Here is a 25609-nt window from a genome sequence, read left to right as displayed (position 1 = left end):
AAGACTAGAGTAAACGCTAGTGTTGAGAACAAAAATGTCAATACAGACACAGTCAAATGATTAATATCACTTCATTCAGATCTTTTGTTTTTCAATTTGGAGACTCGTTTTGAGAATTCTAAAAAGTAATTTAAAGTTTGTTTTCATGCAGTTCTCTGTGTTTGAACCTTTAGCTAAGAGTTGTTGTTTTTTCAGACGGTTGAAGATGGTGAAGTTACTTGTCCTGAGGTATTTTATTTTGTCTTTTTGTTTTACTTGTATCGATTTTTGTACTATCCCACTCTGCAACTTGTCGACGCCGAGGTTTATATCTACTTCACTGACCCTCACTTCAGGGACAGCCACATTTCAGGAATTACGTGTTTTCTGTAAGAGGGCAATTTTCTTTTATCCCTTCAGAGTAAGTATATTTGAGCTCATGAAACTCTGCTTGAAGTCAGCTTGTGTCTCACACTTGGAGGCAAGATGCCGCTGAAGGAGAACCTAAACTGCAGCTTTTATAGGAAACTCACTTAAAAACTTAACATCTTCTTATGCACTTGGTTCTAGTAAAACACAAGCTAAAGGATTTCTTTACAATTCATTTGTTATTTTAAATGAATCTGGTTCTTAGGGAGTCTACTTCTTTAAGAGTTAAAAATAAGGTAAATGGTTCATTTTGCTTTTTAAGGAAGTTTCACTGAAGTTTACATGACCATTATATTTATTTTACTTTTCTCAGACTCTTATTTCAAGGATTTTTTTTTCTGATGTGTTTTCTTTTTTTCATCCAATCGCATTTTTAAAAAATATCCTCACTTACAAGAGTCAAAATAGCAGATATTAAAACGGACATAAATGGACAGATATAAATGGACAGATGTTAAAACAGACAAACTTTGGAAATATTTTAATGGTTTCTCAACCAACCTTTGGTTTCCATCAGCAAATGAATGTTGTCAAGAATTCTAAGCCATTTTCTCTCTCCCTATAGTGCTCTGGTGTGCAATAGCTTAGCAACATACATGCATACCTACCAACACTCTCACTAGATGTCCACGTGCATCAGATGATTGATAAGCATCTTTTTCTTTTTGCTGAGAGAAAGAGTTAGCCCACAGGAACCCATCTGTATATAGACAGTCAGCTCACCCCTACCCCCTACCTATACAGAGAGGGCTATGGGCAGAAGCTAAAGGGGCTGTTTAATGAGGAAACTTGTGACAATGTACACCACCAGGGGCCTAAGTACTCTGCAGAGCTTGGGAACCAGTGCCTTGCCTCCCTCAGGTGGATTCGAAGCAGTGGGCTTTGACAAGGTGCCTCAAATGAAGGAATGTCTCCCTATAGACTGGGAGGACTTGGAGGTGTCTATGGTCTTGCAGGGATGTGCATGGTAGCTGAGATCCACTGAGTTGACATGATTTCATTTGTACCCACGAGCTGCAGAGTAATCAAATTATTGATGTGTTTCCAAACTGTGGTGACTCTCCTTATCTTGGTTCTGGCACAAAATGAAAATCTTAGTGTTGGATTTGTTGGTCTTTGTTATCTCTGGTCAGATTTGGGGAGCTCTACAAAGTTGGTTAATGCAATTTTGGACATTAATTTAAGCTTCCAAAAGCCTATTAAAAACGTAAGACCTATTAGGAACTATCAAGCCTGACCCTTTTAATTGGAAAGAAAATATACAGAATAAAAGAGCCCTCATAAGTCAGAAAGAGTTGACCTATAGGGTCAACTATAGGGTTAAGAAATAGCTGATCCTTTAAGCCAGATGGGTCCCTCATAAGGAAGAAATAATTTGGGCCCTTTCCTTTGTGATTAAATTCACAACACTACATTGATGAAATGTACAAAGAGGTACTGTCACATGCAGAATTTACCTTAGAAGTTGTTAAAAAGTTGATACTTTTAAAAAATGTTTACTATGAGCTAGATACCATGTTTCCCCGAAAATAAGACCTAGCCAGGCAATCAACTCTAATGCATCTTTTGGAGCAAAAATCAATTTAAGACCCACTATTATATCATATTATGTTATATTATATTGTATTATATTATGTCTTATATTATAGTAAAATAAGACTGGGTCTTATATTAATTTTTGCTCCAAAAGATGCATTAGAGGTGATTGTCCCCCTAGGTCTTATTTTCGGGGAAACACTTGCATAAATTATTACCTTAATCTGCATGATATCTAAGTAGCAATGTTATACTTATTTTAAGATGGCATGTAAGTAACTTGTCTGAGGTCGTTTTGCTTGGAAGTGCCAAAATAGACATTTGAATCAGGTATATCTGACTCTAAATCTCATAGTCTTAATCCTAAAACAAGATACTTTATTTTTTTAAGAAAAGAAGCAAGGTTTTGAAAGCTCTAACTCAGTGTCATGATTTGACATTACAATAAAACATTAGGATTTGGAATGTTGAACTGGTGCAAAAGCCAGAATGTAATATAAATACTAAAATGACAACTCAACCTTCCTGACTCTCTCTCTGAGCATTCTGTCACCCTGGGCCTTAATTTATGTGTCTGTGCAACATTCAACAGAAGAAACGGAGAAGTGTTCAGAAAGTCTGTTTGCATTGTTGCATGTACAGGTCAGTTCGTATCTCACCTCCTCTGTGAAGCCGTGGCTAGATTACCACACCTCAAGTGGTTTCTTCCTCCCTGTACTGATTCCTCATTCATAATTGGTACAGTTGACCTGGCAACTAGTCAACACAGCCGTGTGACAAATATTTCATTTGAAAGTTGAACTAGGCATTTACATTGCACATTGTTTAAATGTCAGATATGTTTATCTCTCATCTCCCCATCCAGGTGGCCATCTCCATGAGAGCAGAGATGATAGCTTATACTTTCTAGAAACCACCTCAATAGTGCCTGTGTGCAGGGCCTTGCATAGTTGGTCCTCCTATACTGTCCAACAATTTTCTAATGATATCTATATAAATGAGGCCTACACTAAACTAGATTCTAAGCATGTTTTACATTTAGAATGAGGTGTTCAGGAGCCCCTGCTCAGTGAGGATTTCCATCATCATCTTCTTTGGGCATTAAAGCTCTGGATTATTAAATCCAATGTGTTTTCCTCCCTCTTCCTTTGACTTCAGTCTCAGACTGAAGTGTTTATTATCTGCAGCATCTCCCTGAAACTCTCTGTGATGTTGACTGGCCCTTCCTTCTATTCCTTCCTACTATTCTTGCTGTCCTCCTACCCATTAACTCTTTCCTTGAGAGGCAACAGGATAAACAGAATAATCTGGGGCTTTGGAGTCACACTTAGCTGAAAACCCTATCTCCACTTAAGAAAATTAAATAGCATCTCTGTGTCTCAGTTTGCTGATCTGTAACATGTAGAGAACTGTACCCATCTCAGGATTTATGTGAGTGAGGACAAAAAAATTAGTTAGGTAAAAGACTTAGTCTGACCCTTGGCCCACCATGGGGAATGATAAGTTTGCTTTTCCTTTTTTCCTTCTTCTCTATATCCTCTCTCCCTTTGTTACTGCTTTTCTTCTCCTTCCTTCTCCTAGATATAGGTTTCCCTATACATTCTCTGAGCGATCTCATCAATTTTATTCTCCCAGAAGATAATCCTAACTCTGTATTAGTATTTACAGTCTGAAAGACTTGCTATAGCTTCTGGTCCTGGATTTTTCACCATGAATAATGAGTTCTAGGCTGACAGAATGTCTGTTATATTTCCTCATCTTCCCACTCCTCAAAACAAGTCACTTCTGCTGATAATTCACAGGCATGCAGGAGCAAAATGTCAGCCACTGCTGCTTGCCCACCAAGGCCTGCGGAATCTTCTGCGGTACCTTCTGAGTGGCCAGCGGCTCAGCTTCAGTGGTATAGAGGAACCTCTCCCACCTTCAGTCTCTCTTAACCAGTTCTTCTTGCTCGTTGTTCCTGGATAAGCTTTCTAAAATCACAGCTGGAATTGTGTTGCTTCCCTGCTTAGTACTCAAGTGGCTCCCCACTGCCTGTCACAAAGGTCTCAGCTCCTTGGTTACAGCCTTCACTTTTAAGCCCTGAACTCCTTTTCTGTCTTATTCGCCCACAGTATGTATCCTGTGCTGTCATCAAAGGGGATTACTCAGTGTCCCAAGAACACACCATTGTTCTCTGCTGCCTTTGTGTCTTTTGTTTCCGCTGTTTCATCCTCCATCGGTGCTTTCCTCCTCACCCCTCCAATCCTTCTTGCTGAGCTCTTGCCCATCCTGAAAGAACCAGTTTAAAGGTTTTTGACACTTGGTAAAACTGATTCCTTCTTTGCTCCCCCTTTGGGGGCCCTCTGCCTCCCCTTACCAAAACCCTTTCTCAGGTTCCTTCCCTGGCTCGTCCCCAGGTCCCCCTGCAGCTCTTCCTCCCACCACACACTAGGTCAGCATTTTCCACACTATTTTGTCACAGAACTCTTTTCAAAAATGGTAGTGTGGAATAAAGTACACAGACAGCACAGAGTGAATTGACAGACCAATTCATTGCTGCAAGACATGATCAACATTCAATCCCACGCTTTTATAAACTTAGAAATGACTCCATTAAGTTGGATCCTCATATCAGGTGCATTCTCACGTTTCTTCCTCTATTTTGCTTTCATTGCAGCACAACATAAAATTTCACTTGTCACAGGTATAATATAGCAAAGAGAAAATGAAACATGGACATTTTTCTTGCTACTTTTTTTTTTCCAGAAAATAAAAGCTTCATCTTATCTTTGAAGCCCTCGGTCTTTTTACTTCTTTGATTTAGACACCATCCGCGAAAGACAAGACTCAGCTTTTTATTAAAACTTCCATTTTTCAGGCAGTGATACATAGAGAATAAGTTTATGTACTAGTAATATTTAATATGCAATAAAGGATGAATAACACTACCAATATATGTTGAATTTATCAGATACAGACCGGTGATCATTACAAATGAGATATATTAATGATGGCAAATAATGCCTGTGTTTCCCACTCATTAATGCATCTGGTGGCCTCTCCATGCCAGTGCCTGGCATTCTCAGTGGGGCACAAATTCCTCACAGGCACATTATTGCATCACAACAATGACTCTGAACAGTGATTAGTTTTTCTTACATATAATGCAGTTTGGATTTAAAAGCCAGAGGAGCTGTTGTTATTACTACTGCTGTAGCATAGTTATTAACAACATCTCCGGGAATCCAGGGTTCCACAGAGTGTACTTTGGAAAACATTGCCCTGATATTCTTGCATTCATTTACATAATTTCGGTTACTGCCTTCTAAGCCACAAATCTAATGTCCTCCATGAAAATTTACTTTGATACTGCTAAGTTGAAGGGTACTCAAATTTGCATTTCTACAACTCCTGGCAGTGTGTACCTAGGGCAGAAACAAAGTAAGGGAGGGAAGGAGTAGGGAATCTTTCCAATTTTTACAACATTTCCAAAATTTGGTGTTCGTAGTGAAGGTGATACAAGGGCAAATTCACAAAATCATTTAGTATAAAATTCCTTGTTCAATCAAATGTGAACATAATTTGAATTATTAATGTCAGGGGTCAGTAGAGTTAAAACAGGTTTTCTAGTGAGATTTTATAAGTAGGAAATGTTTGGGGTTTTTTTTTGATGTTGTTAAGAAACATGCTCTGACACTACCAAAATCAGTTAACATAATTCTAAGATTACACATCATCTAGACGTACTCTTTTGCTACATTTAAAAGTTTGTAAATTCTCAATTTAGTTTCTGATATTTTTCCCCATTCTTGAGTTTAATTTTTCTTGGTGCCAGATATCTAGTCTGCTCAGTTACGGGGGGTGGGCTGGGGAGGTCAGTGGAACTTATGCCACTGCATTGACGTGCTCTTGTCAACTCCGATTATCTACTTTGTGTCTGCCTGCTTTGGGCCTAAATGAAACCTAGAGTTGTTCTCCAGATCATAGACAATCTATCATTTCTGCCCATGTCTTTGATTATTTTACGCTATAGCAGGTAAGTCTTTTTGAAATAGCTACTGATAATTACCTCGCTATTGTTTTGTGACTGAAGTCACTTACCTCTTCTTAATGAGGATAGATAATCCTGCCCTGAGTGTACTTGTGTAGGGTTTGCTTTCCAGCAGACTTATGTGTCTCTCTTTTCCTCCTGCCCGTGTTGGTGTTCTGACAGTTTCAAAGAAAGCATGGAGAAATCATCCTACTCTGACTGGCTGATAAACAACAGCGTTGCCGAGCTTGTGGCTTCTACAGGCCTCCCAGTGAACATCAGTGACGCCTACCAGGACCCTCGCTTTGATGCTGAGGTAAGAGGAGTCCTTTTGTGCAGGAGCCTAAGGGTTCAGTTATCACCCTGTTGAGGGTCTGCTGGTTGGAGCAAAAAAGGGACATCATACAGATTAACAGCCCGAGTTGACTGGCAATTCTTTCACATCATTCCCCTGTGATCTGATTTTTTGCACTGCCCACTGTTGACTGACTGAAAACCTTCCTCTCTCTGTCTTGCTTTATGGCAGAATGGCTGTCTATTAGGTATTAGTCTGATGCTTTTTTATTGTTGGGTACATGTAACATACAATGTACCCATATACATGGACCCATGCATTAAATGTACCCATGTACATTTTATATTAAACATAGTTTATATTAAACTATGAAATAGCTAATAATAATAAAAAGTGTATATAACACAGTTATTTCCCAATAAATGCTAGGACAACCACCATATTTTTCAAAATTGCTCCTGAGAGGTAATAAGTTGGTTTCTTATTGTTTAATGTTAGTTATATAGGTACATTGTGCTGATATACAGAGTATATTAAAACAATATAGATTCTGACTTGCAGAAGTTTAAATTCTAAGGTAGTATAGAGTATCATGCAGATAAACTTACATGAACTTATAAAATATCTCTACGGGTCTGTGTGTACACGTGTTCAATAAATTACAAGTTTCTTATTCTAGATTGCCAAGCTAATATCTAAAAAGTAACAGGAGTTTTATGGTGAGGAAGGGAAAGGAGACATCTGTTCAGGCCAAGCTGAGAGAGCATGGGGAGCTGGGGAACTGAGATGTGTTAATGTGGCTGAAAGGCCAGCTGGATGAGGCTGGAGAGGGAAGCAGGGGCCAGATCACTCAAAGACTTTGAAAGCCATGTTTAAAGGTTAAGAATCTATTGATTTTTGGACAATGGGGATCTAGTAGTTGAGTTTCAAATAGGGGAGAAGCAGGAGTTGTATTTTAGAGAGGAAGATCACACTGGCTACAGAACAGAGGATAGATTAGTAATAGCTGAACATTTAATCCTAAATGAGAGCTGGTCTAAGACTCTGGAGACAGACACGGAGTCAGTCCTAGCCTCAGATTCCACAGCCCTTACTCTTAATCATGTGCTGTGCTGTCTCCAATGTCTGGAGTGGGACACAATGATGGTGGGGAGGCCGGAATCAAAGTCTGATACTAACTTCAGTCAGATCATCTTTGCAGATCTCTGCAGGGAAATGGTAAATTCCCAAATCTCAACCCCTCTCTAACTGCCTGGAAGTCTCTTCCCCCAGGCTACATCCTCGATGTATTTTCATTGTGGCTTCTTCTCTATACTCCTACTGATAGGAGTTCTGTTCAGCCAATCTTCAGGTGGTTCTCAAAGATGGTTTTTCTATAATTTTTCTGTAATTTTGATGTGGTCATGAGAGGAGGCAAGCATAGCACTTACCTATTCTGCCATCTTGACCAGAAGTTACTCTATTCATTCTTGAGTATCAGGCTGAGAGTCTCCCGTCTTGGAAATACTGTCATGAACTCCCAGTCTAAGTTGGGCATATCTCCAGTGTGTGCCTTTAGGCGTCCCAACGCTGACCACCCTCTAGCGCTCCTCAGTTCTGATACACGATTTCTGAACTTTAGTTACCTTCCTGGGAAAGCGCACAGCCCAAAGCTTCTTCAGTTCTCCTGCTGTAAATAAGAACACCACCACCTGAGTTCTGTGACTGACAGAGTACAAATGATTTATAGATGTCAATAGTCATACACTTTAGCATTATGATTGTGTTAGGACTGATTTTATGAAGTTTTGTCTTTTGCTATGTTTCATGCCTCCTTGATTTGAAAGGGAGAATACTGAAGAACAGATTTCTAGGCATACAGTTTTATGAAGAAGTGCTCTCAGTCCTCTATTATTAACATTGGTAATAACTGAAAAAAACTGAAAGGCTTGCTATGCAGACAAATCATTAATTGCCAATTCATTGTTACAAAGTCAACCTATTAGATGAGATGTCAAGAGATCATGGTTGATTCCTACCCCAAATTATAGGGCTAAATTTGGTATAGATTTCTGTTATTCTCCTCTTAGCTTTTGACCATAGACTCAAATTCTGGGGAAGCAAAAAGAATCAGCAAATTATACCATTTAAAAAAGTTGTTTAATATGACACATGTAAAGGTATAACAAAACATAATGCAGTAAACATCTACCTTCCAATTTAAGAAAAAGATTATGATCATTACTTTTGAATCTTTGTGTTAATCTTCCCTAATCCCATCTCCTTTACTTTCCACAGAGGTAACTACTATCCAATTTGAATTTAGCATTCCTTTGCTTTCTAGATAGTTTCATCACACATGTTTGAATCTCTGCCAAATATATTGTTATAGTTTGTGTGTCTCTGAAGTTTATATGAATTAATTATACTGTATGTATTCTCCTGTGGCTATATACATACTCGTGTATTCCTGAGTCACATGAATTTGTAATTCATTCATTTATTTTCACCGCTGCAGAGTATCCCATTGCATGAATAAGCCTCGTTTTATTTATCCACTATAGTGTTGATGGATATTTGTATTAACTGTTTTGCTGTGACATACATAACTGCCAAGGGCATTCTTGTGCATGGCTCTCAGCGCACAGGTGCAAGAGTTTTTCTGGCATCTATACTTAGGACAATGACATGCTGGTCATAGGCTATAAGTATTTTCAACTTTATAAGAAATGGGAAATTACTTTCCAATCATTGCTTTTATTTTTAACAGTACATGTAGCAAGCATGCTTAATAGCTCAAGACTACTTCTTGAGATAATACAATATAGTGAGCTTGAATATACCATATCCTTATGTCTATGAGCAGACTCTTACTTCTCTTCCTGAGTAGTGAGACAGCCATTTTACATTTTTTTTTCACACTCACAGTCCATTCCAATAAGGCAGTCTGCCCCACTGATCATAAAAGCACAGTGTGGACTCTCGAGCAAAAATGCAACAGCTATTTCGGTGGCATTGGGCATAAAAATTTCATGCCCTGATCCAGTAGTTAGAAGCAATGATGTCTGAAGACAGTAAACTGTGGTAGGTTAAGCAGTAACGGTTTCGTGAAATCACTTTTCTACCCTATGATAAAATAAAGCATGTATTTAGACCATCATTATTTCTTGACTTTCCATCTAAGTGCTTTCAATCTGCCACACAGCTAATACGGGATTTTAAATGCAAATTGAAGATGCATTATACCGTGATTTTTACACATTCTCTTTGCGTGGTACTAGAATTTAAAGTTATGTTTTTCTTCTTATGCTGAGGTGTAAAAAAAGTTGTAAAGGAATTAATACAAATGGAGATGAGAGAAGGAGAGCGAAAAAGAGAGAGAGATCTTCCTATATAAAAGCATTTAGTAGACAGTATACACAAATGTGTGTGTATGTTGTGTGTGTGTGCGTGTTGTGTATCACACCAGGAAAAGCAAAATTATTTATCTGCTTAGGCTTCTTCCCTTCTCAAGTATATTTTGCCTCAGTAACAATGTCAACTATTTATGTTAATAATGAAACAAACAGATATCAGACTGAGCCACAGCACTCCCCCAAGAGGCTAAGAGGCTGGCAGCTTCTCCCCACAAAACCTGAGGGAAGATGGTGTAGGACATAAAATAAAGACAACCATTTTGAATATTTTTTCATTAATGTATTATTTCCCTGAAAATAATAACATGTCAAAATGGAATTGCTTCATTCTTTCACTAAAAGTAATTCTAGAATCATCCTAGAGACAGAGGGTACCTTTTAGAACTGTGTTGTCTTCCTGCAAAGATTTGAGTCCTCTCTTCTCGTGTCTGGTATATGGATCCATATTTTTTCCCAGTAATCATAACGGAGTCATTATTTATCAGTGGTAAAATATAAGGGAACAGTTGTTTTTTAATCCAGGATTAATGACTAATTGTTATCTCCACTGGGAAAAATGCTTGCTTTTTTTGTTCTCTGCACTCAGTGACTTCCCTGAATAGTTTGAGGTTGGTTAACAAGAATGATACTTTGCAGAGGTAGCACGAGGAATCCTTTAAAAGCATTTCTTATTTTTCCTACAGATTTTCTCAACATAAGTCTACATAATGGATTTTAAAATGCCAGAAACACAATTACCCTAAACACTAGTATTTATGCTAAATTTCTCAATGGCTTAATGGTGAATTCGGGTAACCTGAATTTTCTTTACTGAGTAGGAAAAAGGACTCTAATTCATCAGACAATGTAGTGACCTAGGATAAAACACTCAAAAGTGGATTGGTCTTATTCTGAGACTTCATACTATAGATATGTCAACTTTCAGTTAATAGAAATATTAGAGATTTCTCTGATTTACAGATGAAAAACCAGAGACTCAGAGAGCTGAAGTAACTTCTCTAAGGCCACACAGCTTTCTTGAGGCAGGGCGCAGAACAGACTCTGGACCTTCTAATTCTGAATTCAAGTCTCTCTCCCTGAGTGGCCTCTGTGGGGTGGGGGGTAGCGGGTGCTGCTGAGTGGTTGCCTGGGCAATGGAGTGACCACCCCTTCCTTCCTCTCTCCATATGGGCACATGGACTTATGGCCTGCAGACCTACCATTGTGTCCTGTCTGCTCCACTGCTTACATCCAGGTTATATTATAACGTGTAAAATTCTATATCAATGTTTTGTAAATCATGCGGTCCCTTATAAATATCAGGTGAGGATATTCGTTGGATTGAGGACTAGTTTTTTTGTTCCGGGGTGGTACCAAAGGCAAATCCTTTTCTCTACATGAGGGGACCTTTACACAGAGCTGCAGACCAGCAGACCTTGGATTGTGGACAAGCCACATTCAATGTGCCCTTCCTTCAAAGACACAAAGGCCAAGGAAAAGGAAAGTCTCTACCCAGAGAGGGCCGTTAAGGGTGATGGTTTGTTGACAGTAAAGAAGAGATGTTGGCAATAATCTGACAACACATAGGTATTCGGGAAAGCCAGATCTTTCCTTCTCTGATCAGAGGAGGAGCGATAGCAGGCATCAGCAGGTAGTGAAGGCTGGATATATGTCCTGTGGCCGAGGGCTGCCCTGGGGAGATGGTCACCAAATCCTACCTTATAGGGGTGAGCAGTAGATTTCCAATTTCTGTGACTTCCCTGCCATGTCATAACATCTGGGAACTCCTCTGAAACTCTGCCCAAAGTTACACAGCCAGAGAATGATCTCAATTTCATAATCTGTTTTGAAATTGTTGGTCTTCTTTTTGATAGAAGCTACAAAGGGATGGTTTTAATGTGATATAAGGCTCATCCCAGGTACTGTCAGGGGCTTGCTGCGAAGGCTATGGGGCAAGTCATCATAGTTGCCCACCTGCTGGGTGTTCTCTCTGTGATTGTGTTAAATATTTAATGGCGTTCCCTCCTTGTGGTGAGCAGAGCGGGCAGCCACAGTGATTACTTGCCTTCTGTCTGCCTATTTAAGTTGACTCTTAGGAGTGGTGCCTGCTGGGCTTGATAGTATGCCTGGTTTTATGGCCAAACTCATTGGTTCATGGGTGGAAAATTATGACAGAATGGTTATATAAGATAATCACAGGGCCAGAACTAAATTTCTGAGCTTTAACTTTTGTAACCTTATTGAAGATCAGGATATGTTTATTCTGTGACATGACTGTGATCTTTGAAAAGGATGGAAGATGGAAATTACCTGTTAAATATGACTGATTATGTTTATTGATAGTGGCTTAAGAAACACTTGTGTACATGGGTTATCATGTTAGTGGGTTTAGTAGTTTTATTAATCATTTGCTCCTTGGGACTTGGGGAATCCATGCTCGTTTCCTGAAGACATTGACAGGAATACCACATATATTAATTTTCTGTTGCTGCATCACAAAACCCCACAAGTTCAACAGCTTAGGACAGATACCCACTTATTATCCCCTAGCTTCTGTAGGTCAGAAGTCAGGGCATGGTATAACTGAGTTTTCCACTCAGGGTCTCACAAGGCTGAAATCAAGGTATTGGCTAGGTGGCGTTCTCATTTGGTTCTTGGTATTCTTTTCAAAGCTCATTCAAGGTGTTGGCGGAATTGAATTCCTTGCAGTTGTAGACTGAGGTTCTTACTGGCTGTTGACCAAAGGTCTCCCTCTACTCCTAGAGATTGCCTCAGGTCCTAGCCACATGGCCTTCTCACAACATGCCAGATTACTTTTTCAAATCCAGCAAGAGAATCTTACTCCAGTTGGCTATGACAGGGGCTTACATAATGTCAGGAGTGACTTACAAAATCACAGGAGTGGCTGTCCCAATACCTTTGCATATAATATAACCTAGACAAAGAAGTAGCTATCTTATCACAGGTTTTGCTCATACTCAATGGTGGGGGGCGGTATTATACAAACCTTGTATAAAGTGGAGGGTGGGAATCTAGGGGCCATTCGAATTCTGCCTACCACATTATAATAAAGACTCAAATTGAGCCTGTACAAAATGTCTCTATCCCATGAGATAATCTATATGTCCTGATATGAAAAAATATCCACAAGAAAAGAAAAAAAAACAAGCCACAGAGAAATATGTTTAGAATAATGTGTAGAAGTATGCATAGAATAATATCTGTGGGTATATATACATATGTAGGCATATTTTTCTAATAGACATTTCAAACTTAACATTTCTGAAGCAGAGCTCACAATCTTTTTTCTTCCAAGCCTGCTCTTCACTCTGTTTCCCTGTCTCTATTAAAGCAATTCAATCATTCCTGATACATATGCCAAAATTTTTATAGGCATAATTCTCTAATGTAGCACATCTAATTCAGCAGCATGTCCAAATGGCTCTACCTGCAAAATTTATCCAGAATCTGACTGCTTCTCACCCCTCAACTGCTACCACCTAGGTTCAAGCCACCATCATCACTGCACTATTTCACGGCCATAACTTCTTAATCTCTCTCTGCTCCCACTCTTCCCCTCTATACTCTGTTCTCAATACCATAGCCAGAGGCTTTTAAATTTCAAATCACATCATATCTCAAGTCTGCTCACAAACTCTTCAAAGTCTCCTTATTTCACTTGAAAGCCAAATTTGCCATTTTTTCAAGGGTTTACAATGTCCTTCACAATCTCATATCTCATTATCTACCCCCAGCTCTCACTCCAGCCACACTGGTTTCCTTGTTATTCCTAAAGCATGCCACTCACATACCTACCTCAGGGCCTTTGCACTGGCTACTCCCTCAGGTAAAATACTCTTCCTTCAATAGCTGCATGGCTCACATCCTCACCTCTTTAAAGTGATTATGCAGATGTTACCTGTTAGTAAGCCCTGGCACACTTGGTATTCTTAATCCCTTTTATCTTGTTCTATTTTTTCTGCCTAATTCCTAACACCTTCTAATAAATAATTTATTTATGTTTTTTTGTGTGTGTGGGGGGGATATTATTTACCATCTGTCTTCTCTCACTAGAACATAAGCTCAGTGACGGTGATGATTTTGCCGGTTTTGTTCACTGATGTATCCCCAAAAATGAGAACGATGTTTAGTACATAATAGACATTATTTTGGAATATTATTCAGTATTGTTGAACGTATTATCTACATTATTTATAACTATATTAAATACTGTTAAATATATTATAAATTGATGTGTGAATATATTATATATTTGTAGGAAAAGATCAGGAATAACTTATACCAAATTGTTAATAGTTGTTATCTCTAGAGATGTCAAAATTAGAGCTTTTGATTTTATTTTTACTTAAAATTTTCACATGTGTTTATATTATTTTTATAATCAGGCAACATTATAAAGATATTAAAATTTTTTAATCTCTTTATATTTTCTATTAAATTATACTTTACCAAGCTATTGTGAGCCCTCTAAAAACTATAAACCATTACTCAAAACCAGAATTGAAATAATGAAAAACCTAAGTAAATTAACTTGCCTAAGTGTATCTTTGGGGAAATTCAGATGGATTATGTTCTATTGCCCCTGCCAGCATGGAGTGTTGTTTGGATTTTATTTTAAAGTCCTTGTCTGAAACTGCCCCAACAGTATGTACATAAACTGCATTTACAAATGACCTGTCACTGTATCAGGTGGCTTCTTGGAATGCATACCCTGTTTACAAATACCTTCACCATGGAGCAATTATTCTGGCCTTGCTTTAGTTGGCATTGTGCTTATGAATTCAAGTCCCAATAGTTAATTGCACTGTAGTACATTGTCTGTGAAGCATTCTGCCCTTATTTTCCACTAGATTCAAAAGGACACCTTAAAACAAATACACTAATGCACAACAAGCCGTTAGTTAGTCAGCTCAAGATACAATATTCTATTGCTTTATTTGATATTTCCTTCCATTTGTATAGTTATGGGGAGAACTTTGGATCCATTACATGCAAGGTTTGTTTTCTGGCTTCAACAGGAACAAACAATTGGACCCAACATTTAAATTGGGAAGGTTCCGCAAGGGGAATACAGAAAGTAACAAAAAAGTAGGGCAGGCCATACTCATGGATGGTTTGTGGTGTATGTATTTGTTACAAATTCAGGAGTGGTGGGAAATCCATCAGCTCCCAGATCTCCTCCGCCGTGGGTGGCCGATGGCCAGAGTTACACGGTTAAATCTGTTTCCTAACCCTAAATCTGTCGTTCTTTAATCCCATGCTGTTCTTCCATATGAAGTTCTTTCTCTGTTTTTTGTTGCTGTTGTTGTTGTTGTTGTTAAATTAAAGCCTATTATGGACAACTCAATAATTCTTACCCTTGTCATGTAGCACTTAAGGATAATAGGGCTCCAGGCTCTGAGACCCTTTGATGTAGAGCATTAAAACGTGTTTTGCTTGTCAGATCTTAATAGCAAAACAATCCTGCAATCTGAGATGCTAAGTGCTAGCCTGGCCCGACAATTCGTTATCTTTTCTCTATAATGCCTCCTATCAGCTATGCTTCTGTTAGAAAGAAGAATGTGCAAAATTGAAACCATGAAAAGTTAGAGCTCTGTGGATCTGCTGAAGTGCATTTGCTGCCAGTAACCTCTCAGTTGCTGATACTTAGGGTAAACCAATGGGAGATGATGTCTGGAGAGTAGCATTTGGTGGAGGAGACCGTACAGTGGGTATAATCCGATGACCAGGAAGGTAAGGAAGGTTAGGAGGAGCACTAAGACAAGGAAGATACAGAAGGGAGGAGCTGTGAGCAGTGAAGAGAAGTGGTGATTTTACCCACTCAGTGAACACCAGAGGCTGATGACTCCAAGATTATTATCTCTAGCCCCCCTTTCTCTCCAGTTGCCATCTCAGTTGTAATGTGTGCCAGCTTGGACTCAGCATTGTTTTCCTCAAACGTCTTGTGTCTCTGTCTCAAGGAACCCCACTACCCTTACTCAAACCAGAAACCTCAAGGTTATCCTCAATGGGAATGGGAGAACACTTACTCCCACCTGCCCAGGATAAAAAATTATTTTGGGAAACTGCAACAATTTGAGGAGGGGAAAACAACTCTTTCATTTCACTGGCAAACAGCCAAAGCTTTGTTTTTCTCTACCAGCCTCTCAAGCTGTCTCTCTCCTTGTTTGTCTCGCTCACTGCTTGTTCCCTTTCTTCTTGCACTGTGACTTCTTCCCCTACCTGCTTCAGATTTCCTGGGAGAGGTTAGACAGAGACTATGGGTGTCTCACTGTTGGCAGAGGTGATTGTGCCTACTGCTCAGTGCTGGTTCAGGATCACGACCATTGTGTATGAGCCTCAGCAAAACAAAACCGACCCCACCATTCTGATGCTGCTCCGGCTTGCCCAAGTCTGTAGATTATACCCCCCAGAACGCCCTAAAACCAACTTCCTTCTGTTCGTGCTCACTAGCATTGCTAGAATTTAGACATTATCCTTAGGGAGATGAAGAAAACCGCTTTGTTCTTTTGGAAGATAACATTGATGGATATGTTTGTCACTGTCTGGCTTCCTTTAAGCCAGTCTCTCCCTGGTTAAGGTATTCTCTCTGTGTGTTATCTGATAAGGGAGGATGTTAACAGTACCTATCTTATATGGTTGTTTTAATAAGTATATGATGTAATACACATGGAAGCACGGAAGAGGAGCCTGACAGGGAGTGAACATCCGGAAACATTAGATTATTATCATTATTGTCATCTTCCTCTTTAAAGACCCACTTTTAAGGACCTAAAGCTGCTCTTGATTTCTCTAAACACAGTCAGTTGCTAGCTTTTCTATAGTGTTTTGAACATTCTTGAGTTGGGCACTTCTTTTATCTTAACCATTTCTATCTTTACTAGACTGTGAGTGCCCCAAGGGTAATAACTGTTTGAATTCATTTTTATGTCCTTGACACCCAGCAATGTGTCTGGTGCATTGAAGATGGTAAATACATACATGTTGGAAGAGTGCAGTGGATAGTGATTTATGCTCATGTTTTTGGTTTTGTTTGTTTGTGTATTGAATTCTCAAAAACCAATCAATGTAATTCATCCTGTTAACAAACAAAAAGAGGGAAAAAATCACATGATTAAAAGACATAAAATTTAAGTATAACATGACATATGATGTGCCTAGAAAATTCCAAACACTACAGACGAGATATTATAGTTAATAATTGAATTTAGCAAGATTGATGAATGCAAGTTCAATATACAAAAACCAATTATATTTTTATATAGCAATTGAAAACATTAGAAAATAAATTACTAACACCATTTACAATAACATGAACTTTTAAAACACCACATACAAATAGAACAAATTACGTGTAAGACTTCTGCATAGAAAACTATAAAAGTTTGCTTAGAGAAATTTTAAGAACCCTAAATGGAGGGATGTTCATGGATTTAAAGACTCAATTTTGTAAAGATGTCAATTCTTTCCCAAATTGATTGATAGATTCAATAGAATACCAATAAAAATCTCAGCCGTGTGTGTGTGTGTGTGTGTGTGTGTGTGTCTGTATCTGTGTTAAGTTCAAGTTGATTCTAAAATTAATATGAAAATGCCAACGGTCTTTCCATATTACCAGAAATCAATGGTGAAAACAGTGTTAAAGAAGGACAAAGTTGGAAGATTTATACTACCCGATTCCAAGACTTATTATAAGACTTTGTTATTTAAGGTAGTATGGTATTGGCATAAAAATAGACACATAGAGGGCTGCCAGTTTGCTCAGTGGTTAGAGCATGGTGCTCATAACACTAAGGTCGCTGGTTCGAGTCCCACATGGACCCGTGAGAAGCAACAGCTTGAGCTTGGAGCCAGTGGGCAGCTGGTGCTCAGTGGTTAGAGCACAATGCTCACCAAGGTCGCCAGTTTGGGTCCCATACAGGCCAGTGAGCTGCACCCTCCACAACTAGAGTGAAAACAGTGACTTGACTTGGAGCTGAGCTGTGACCCCCCACAACTAAATTGAAAAACAATGACTTGACATGGAGCTGATGGGTCCTGGAAAAACCCACTGTTCCCCAATATTCTCCAATAAAAAATTTTTAAAAAGATAGACACATAGATCAGTAAAGTAGAATAGAGTCCAGAAACAGATCCAAACATACGTAAACACTTGATTAATGAAAAGAGTGGTACTGCAGAGTGGCAGAGAGAGGTATACCCCCCGCCCCAAATGGTGCTGATTCAATTGGGTATCTACTAAAAAAAAATAGAATCTTGACTCTTAGCTCACTCTATACTCCCAAACCATCCTCAGTTGGATTGTAGATCTAAATGGGAATGTTAAAAGCTAAAAAATAAAGATTCTAGGAAAAGAATAAGAGAATATCTTCATGCGCTAGTAGCAGAGAAAGAATAGTTGAACAAGACCGAAAAAGGAAAATGCTAAAAGAAACTAACATGCTGGTATCAAGACTAGAAGACATCTGAAAATTAATTTGTCAGAGAAAAACAACAACAGAAAGAAATATAAATTTTAAGTATGTAAATTAACTTCCAATTTCAAATTGTTAAAATATGCAACTCTTTACTTCTACAATGAATATTTAAAAATATAATATCTTTTTATCCTGATTATCATGAGCCAAAACCTTGACATATTATTTTTTCTCCTATAATATTGGGATGGCAGGTTTACCTTTTTCACTAGAAATCAAGGTCACATTAACTCACTGACACCCTTTCAGTCTTTAGTAGCTTTTATCTAATAGTTCAAATATGAAAAATTTGTTTTTAATATTAAGTGGAGTTTGCTATTGAATGATGTTTGTTTGATACTGAAAATTATACCTTCATATTTTAAATATATCATCTCCTGACAATCAGGGTACAGAAGAAAGATTTTTGAACTTCTACATTTATCTTATATTTTGCAACTTCAGTTTTTTATGTGATTTTACAACATACACAATAAATTAGTAATGTTAAAAATATAGAGTATTTAAAGTAAATATACATATGGAAGCATTACAGACTCAAGAGATGTGCTTAATCAAAGAGAAATATTGACCACTGGTTTAGTTAAAATGCTTTAAATACTCAGAACAGAAACTGTTGCCTGAATTCTTGTGCGGTGGTGTGATCACGATCAAGACAGTTTTACATCCAGCTCTCTGTGGCTGCAGGGTTTAGGGAGGTAGCGTTGGTGTGGGGTGTTTGGCTGATTCATACTTGGTTAGGGCTTGATTTTTCTGGAATGTTCATTGTGATGTTTTAAACTAGCAGAGATAGGTGAGTCTATGCAGTAAAAATGAAGTTATAATGTGTCTTTTTAAACTTTTTTAAAAATATATTTATTATGAAGATATAAGTCAGAAATGGGTAGATAATATTTGATTTTAATTAACTACTTTTTTATATCCTAGGCTGACCAGATATCTGGTTTTCACATAAGATCGGTTCTCTGTGTGCCTATTTGGAATAGCAACCACCAAATAATTGGTAAGATGTTACCTAAATGTTCAAACATCTTTTTTAAAGAAATACAAATTTACTTTAAAATAACCCATATCTTTTTTATTTGTCCCCCTTTTTATGTCTAGTACTCATCAACCTATGTCTCATACTTTTGTATAATCTCAACGGTTATACAAGAGTTAAACAACGATTATACAAGATTTGTCAGACTCCTGATAAATCAACATGAATCAGAATAATGAGCAAATATTTATTCCTTTAAATAAGAACCAATAATTCTGAAGTTATAAGGGATCTCAAAAAGCAGCTAAGAGAATTATCTTATTGCACCCTGTGCAAATTGAAGGGGGGGTGGGGAGAGAAGACAAAATCAAAGAGTGAGTTTCTTGCAGGGTCAGGACTAAAACTCAGGCCTCCTAACTCCTAGTACAAACTTTCCTACTACAGCTTCTATATTTAAATCTATGCATTAACCATGGATTAAATACAAAGGAACAAAGAACGTGCATTATTAGACATATACCGAACATACATCTTTCTGCCTGGATGGTTCTGAAATAGGCTATACTTTTCCCAGAATAGGGGAATTGTGGGCCAAAGCAGCTTACAATTTTTCTCTCCCTCCCTGTTTCTTTCCCTAGCCTCAAAAACTGAGTCAGGAAAACATCAAACCTAAGAATTCTGAGCAAGAATAGATCAGTAGTTGAAGTAAAGAAGTCACGAAGGATGGAGGCATTAGTTAAAATTATTGAAACACAATGAAAATGTGTTATTTTTCTAAGAGGCATAAGGTAACTAATGCATCTATTTGCCTCCCCCAATGTTGCCTCTTAAACTCTAAAACACTGCTACTTAACCAACGATTTAGTATTCTGTAAATTGTCAAGACTTGAATTTTAAGAGAACATTTTTTATCAGTTTGCTTAATTTGCAGAAATACATTGGTACATTATTGAACGTAAAGAATTTCTAAGATATGGGAATTTGAGCCCCTACCACAAAGCATTAAATTACATGTACAGAGTTTTAAATATATGTAAGTTGAAAGAGAAGAGAAAGTTCATAAGAAATACCAGGTGTTATCTGTCGGTGTCCAATGGCAATCTCATATACAGACTTACATTTCATTCCTAACAGTAAACACCTATTGTTCTTTCAAAATTAAGACTGTAGTTTGCCTGTTACATGCTAAAAGATTTGGATTTCATTATATATGTCTTGTTTGTATTAAATGGGACATGGGAATGGTTTTTAAGATTGTTGAGTTTTTCTGGTTAACTTTGTGTGTTTTGATAGTCATGCCCCCAAACAGCTAGTATAATGCTGGAAATGAACTTTGGAAAGAAAATTAAGCTTGTTAGAACTATATGTACTCCATGGGTAGCAGGCAACAGAACTAACCTTGCTTTGAACGTTAACTGTATCATAATTTTGGACGTTTCTTGAATGTTCACTCCGTGTGGAGCAATATGTTTTACAGACATTCAAACATTATCTCATTTAACCTTCATAACCCTCTGAGATAGTTAACATTTTAACCCCCGTTTTACAGATGAGGAAATTCAGTACTAAAAAAAGTGCATAACTTTCTCAAGGTAACATCACTGATGGTGGAGTTGAAACTTGAACCAAGAGTCTAATTCCAGAGCCGATTTTCTTAATCACTATCTCATACTGCCTCACTGAAACGTTATGCTTCAGGGAATTGAAAAAAGTAAAAAATTATATATGTGTACATGTCTCTCTCTCTCTCTCTCTCTGTGTGTGTGTGTGTGTGTGTGTGTGTGTGTGATAGAAAAATATGGTGAATGTTCAAACATAAGAAAATTTATTACAGTGAAAGACACATTGCCATTAATCCCCCTCAAAATACTCCCCCTCGCTTCAAACATGCTTATCCCATTGTTCTTGCCACTTTCTGAAGCAGTTCTGGAAGTCCTCTTTCGTGAGTGTCTTTACTTCATCCTCTCTCATGACAACGTTTCGTGTCACACATCGCTTCTTGTGTATGGCAATTTCTATCAAGTAAAAACATTGCAGCGTGTCCTCATCCACCTAATTCACCGAATCTGGCACCATGTGACTTCTGGCTCTTCCCCAAAGTCAAAATGACCATGAAAGGTAAACATTTTGAATCAATTCAGGACATCGAGGCAGCCACGACAGCACAACTAAAAACACTCATGAAAGAGGACTTCCAGAACTGCTTCAGAAAGTGACAAGAATGATGGGATAAGTGTGTTCGAAGAGAGGGGAAGTAATTTGAGGGGGATTAATAGCAAAGTGTCTTTTAATGTAATAATTTTTGTTTTTAATTTAAACATGCACCACATTTTTTGGTCACTCCTCATATGTATATACATACATATATATACAGAGGGTGCCAAAAAAAGTGTACACATTTTAAGAAAGGAAAACAACTATTAAAATTGTAATACTATATACCGATAACAAAAGATGAATACAACTCACGTTTGACTTCTGCAATTACAAGCGGTGCTCAAAATGGTTACCATCAGCATCCAGACACTTCTGATTACAGCAAACTACTGCTTGAGCAACATTGACCAAACTGTCCATTTGTATACATTTTTTGGCACCCTCAGTACATATAGAGACACACAGTTATACATATTCAATTATATGTATGTGTGTGCATATAATGCCAGATTTATCAGAGTTATTGTGCACTCTGTCTCTTAAAAACCATTTTCAGAAATCAGACTTATGCTTGGTAGAACTCCAGGCTTCACTGAGACTACTCTGGATATCACAGCCTGGAAAGTAGATGGCATTTCTGTTCACCTCAGATGTGCTGCCATGGAGACAGCAGGTACTAGAGAGACCAGAGATTAAACTGAGTATCTCAAGTTACTTAAAGGAGGCATAAAGTTAGCTGAGTTTTACTATATCGTAGTAACACAGCATCCAGTACTGAAAATGACGATATATGCCCAACTCTTCCCACAGGAGTGGCCCAAGTGTTAAATAGACTTGACGGAAAACCTTTTGATGATGCAGATCAACGACTTTTTGAGGTAAGGTAATAAATGTGTGAAGCAAGGTTGAGACATGGTTGTAGCTTGCCCAAATTTGTAAGGAGCAGTAATTATTAGTTAATTATCATTATACTTAAACAATATGACAGAATTTAAAGGAAGATTTAAAGAATGTATTGATAATTAGGTAAGATTTGATTCTCTTTATCACTAATTAGATGATTTTGTGCCAATTGATTATTTTTATCCTAATTTTATTACAAAACTGAATAGCTCACTCTTCTCTCCAAAGTGTTAATTGTTTTATCCTTGTCTTGTTTGGGTGTGTTCAGAGTCGTGAAAACTCATGCCAGCTCTGCCAGGCATGTTGTCCTCACCTTTCTTACGTTTACAAGCTTCCTTTTACTCCAGTCTGCCCTCTAGCGAGAAAGGTTGGCCCTGAACAGGCTCCCTCACAGACCTCACACTAGTGACCACCTGAAAACCCCATGATTATTTTCCTCTAGCCAAGAATACCTCACAGCTTCTTTACTAACTGATTCTGAATCAGTCCTCCTCCCCCTAAACATTGAATTTATGGGTACACCCACTTGGCTTCTTTACCAAAATATTTTATAGGCAAGCGACTGAAAGAGGTTGCTTTTGGTTAAATGGAATGGAATTACTAAAATCAGTCCACAACCGAAATAAATTAAGAACACATTTAAACAGACTGTAAGAATGTTTTTAAATGTATGAAGTCATTTCTTCACAATGACATTAAATTAACAATTTTTTCTAATGTGATGTGCAATGTGAGCTATAAAGCTATTACATGACAATGGTAATTAAGAATTTTAATGTGCATATTTCCCCAAGGCCTAGCTCTGTGTACAATGAAATTACATTTTCAGGTCCATCCCTGATGACTGCCTGATTTCTTTCATATGAGTTATTGCAATTTTTAATTAGTGGGCTTTCTCTTTATTAGGCTTTTGTCATCTTTTGTGGCCTTGGCATCAACAATACAATTATGTACGATCAAGTGAAGAAGTCCTGGGCCAAGCAATCTGTGGCTCTTGATGTAAGTACAGTATTTATGTCAGAATTGTATGCTAAAAAGCCCTAATTTTATGGGGAGACAAAAATCCTTGTTGTGGGGCTTAGTTTTTCAATTTTAGATTATCTATTCAATGGGTCTTAATCATTTTAGAGTCATGGGTTTGAATTTGATGAAAGCTATAGCCCATCTCTATAAGAATGCACATATGCACACAATTTTATACATAATTTCAGGGAGTTCACAGATTCTCTGAAGTCCATCCATATATGTTGTATGGTTAGATATAGATTTTAAATATTAGGTTTATTAAAAGTGTTAATTCAAAAAATAATTTCTCAGAATTTTAAGTGGATTATAAGCTTATTTTGAATACATATAGTTATTCTGGAAATTCACAACATTTTTTTTACGATAACAGAAATCGTCACCAGGAAGATATGTGACCCAGACAGGGGAAGCTGCTCCATCATTATCCAACTCCCCCCACACCCCCGACACACATACCACCAGGAACTCTGACCTGTTTCCCCTATCTGTACCACATCTCCTCTCAAACCCACTAAGTCCTAAAAGACAGTTCTTATCTCCCATGAATCCCAGCTGGTTTTGACCCAAGACCTATTTTTTCCTGCGCTGTAGCTATTATCAAAGATTTTGTTTATATCTATGAAATACTTATTAAATAGGGCCGGTAAAGTGTCAGAGTCGAGATAACATTCTATAGAGCAGTATGATATAAGACACACCCAATCTTTAAAAGAGTCTGTCTACCATGTCAGGTATTTGGTAGAAAGAGAAAACCAAGGGAGAGAATAAATAGTTGAGTACTCTGCAGTACTCTGATTTGGGGTTTGCAGGACATAAAATTATAGTTATCTATCTATTATATATACCATTTTTCTCCTAATGGGACTGTGGACTCTACCAGCACAGAGATTTTTATCTTTTTTGCAGTCTTATTCCCAGTGCTTAGCAGGGTGCTTAGCACAGAGGAAGTATTTATTGAGTGGGTTTTGGAGCGGGAGGGAGGACAAGAAGGAGGAAGGAAAACATGGAAGAAGGGATTGTTTTTGCTCTTTCTCTGAGCGAGTCATGCTTTCTTTATATGTAACACCTTTATAGTAAGGAATAAAAACAGTATCTACAGGATGAGTTAATACATAGGTGAATTGTAAACATGCAACTAGTCGACAAGCATCACTAGTGGACCATTAAGGTCTATGTACAGAACTCTATTCCAATCCTGCCTCTGTGACCTACATCAATTATGAGAATTAAATGAGATGATACATGTGAAGAGTTTAATATGCAGTCAGTAAAATTACAGTAATAAGAATGATACTATATTATTACTTGTAGTAGTATATTTATTACTGAGAAATCACTGTGGATTGGGAGAAAGAGCAGAAGACAGGAATTTGGAACAGCAAATGTTGAGTCATGTCTCATTCACCATCATCAAATTCTGACCTCCACAGAGTTGTCTCACCCATTGTTTCTGAGTTTCTGCAAATAAAAAAGGAGGACACACTATATACTAGCCCCACCTATACCTTACTTCATATCTCCACAGTACAATTCACACACACACACACACACTCACACAGAACATCCCACGTTACCCATATCCTCACTCCTCACCTCCCTCGTAGTGGATCTTCCTCCTGTTGAGAAGGGGCTAGTATAACTGGTTGAAGCATGAATGGTCATTTACCAATGAAAGTTAGCATTCTCACTGGCACCACTTCCCAATCCCACCCCTCGCCCAAGGAGCCACAAATCCCGTTACCTAGAAAGTACTAATATAGTCACAGTTTCCCCATCCATGAATTGCTCATTTGGGTTCATAGTTAACACCCTCTTTTTTGTGTAACTCAGATACTCTGTCCTTAGACAAAAATTATTACTGACACGTCCTAATTTCCAGCATGACTCTGAGTCTTGTGACAACGTCACCGTTTCAAAAGTTGACTTATATGTACGGACTTATATGTTCTGTGAGGTTTATTTTGTGCCAGTGTCAAAAGGGGCGTTCCTAGTCAGAATTCTGGCGTTGCCATGTCAGTTTCGTCCCTGCCACCTCCATTCAGCCCCTACCTCAGCAGATATCAAATTGTTGATTTTAATGATCAAGTGGCATCCACCCCACCCCCCCTCTAGCCCAGGAATCCATATGCAAGAATATCTGGAAAGATTTCTTATCTCAGGACTTTGTGAAGACAAAAAATGATTTGTTGAGAGCTACTAAACCCAAACTCTGGGGTGAGATCCACATATACTGTAGTATACATTAACTTCTGAATGAATACACATATATTATATATATATATAATTTATGTATTTATAAATATTATACATGAATATGAATAATATATTTATGTAAATATTTTTATAAAAAGTATGTTTTTATATCTATGTATTTGTAACCAACCTAGTCTAGTAAGGGACATAGGATACTTTATAGGA

General features: G+C 37.8%; 1 protein-coding gene across 3 annotated transcripts in view; it reads left to right on the top strand.

The window, feature by feature from the left end:
- The window catches only part of PDE11A (phosphodiesterase 11A), a 326658-nt gene that overhangs the window by 155702 nt on the left and 145347 nt on the right, over positions 1-25609 (top strand). For all 3 annotated transcript variants that reach the window (XM_019739326.3, XM_019739325.3, XM_074338486.2), the window contains exons 6-9: positions 6140-6272; positions 19051-19126; positions 22073-22140; positions 23072-23164. In XM_019739326.3, the coding sequence (XP_019594885.2) occupies positions 6140-6272; positions 19051-19126; positions 22073-22140; positions 23072-23164 (370 nt within the window). The remainder of the gene's footprint in view (positions 1-6139; positions 6273-19050; positions 19127-22072; positions 22141-23071; positions 23165-25609) is intronic.

The sequence above is a fragment of the Rhinolophus sinicus genome, chromosome 17, assembly GCF_057876585.1.
Source record: "Rhinolophus sinicus isolate RSI-liver-muscle chromosome 17, RSI-T2T, whole genome shotgun sequence".
NCBI lineage: Eukaryota > Metazoa > Chordata > Mammalia > Chiroptera > Rhinolophidae > Rhinolophus > Rhinolophus sinicus.
This window is presented reverse-complemented; position numbering and strand designations above follow the sequence as displayed.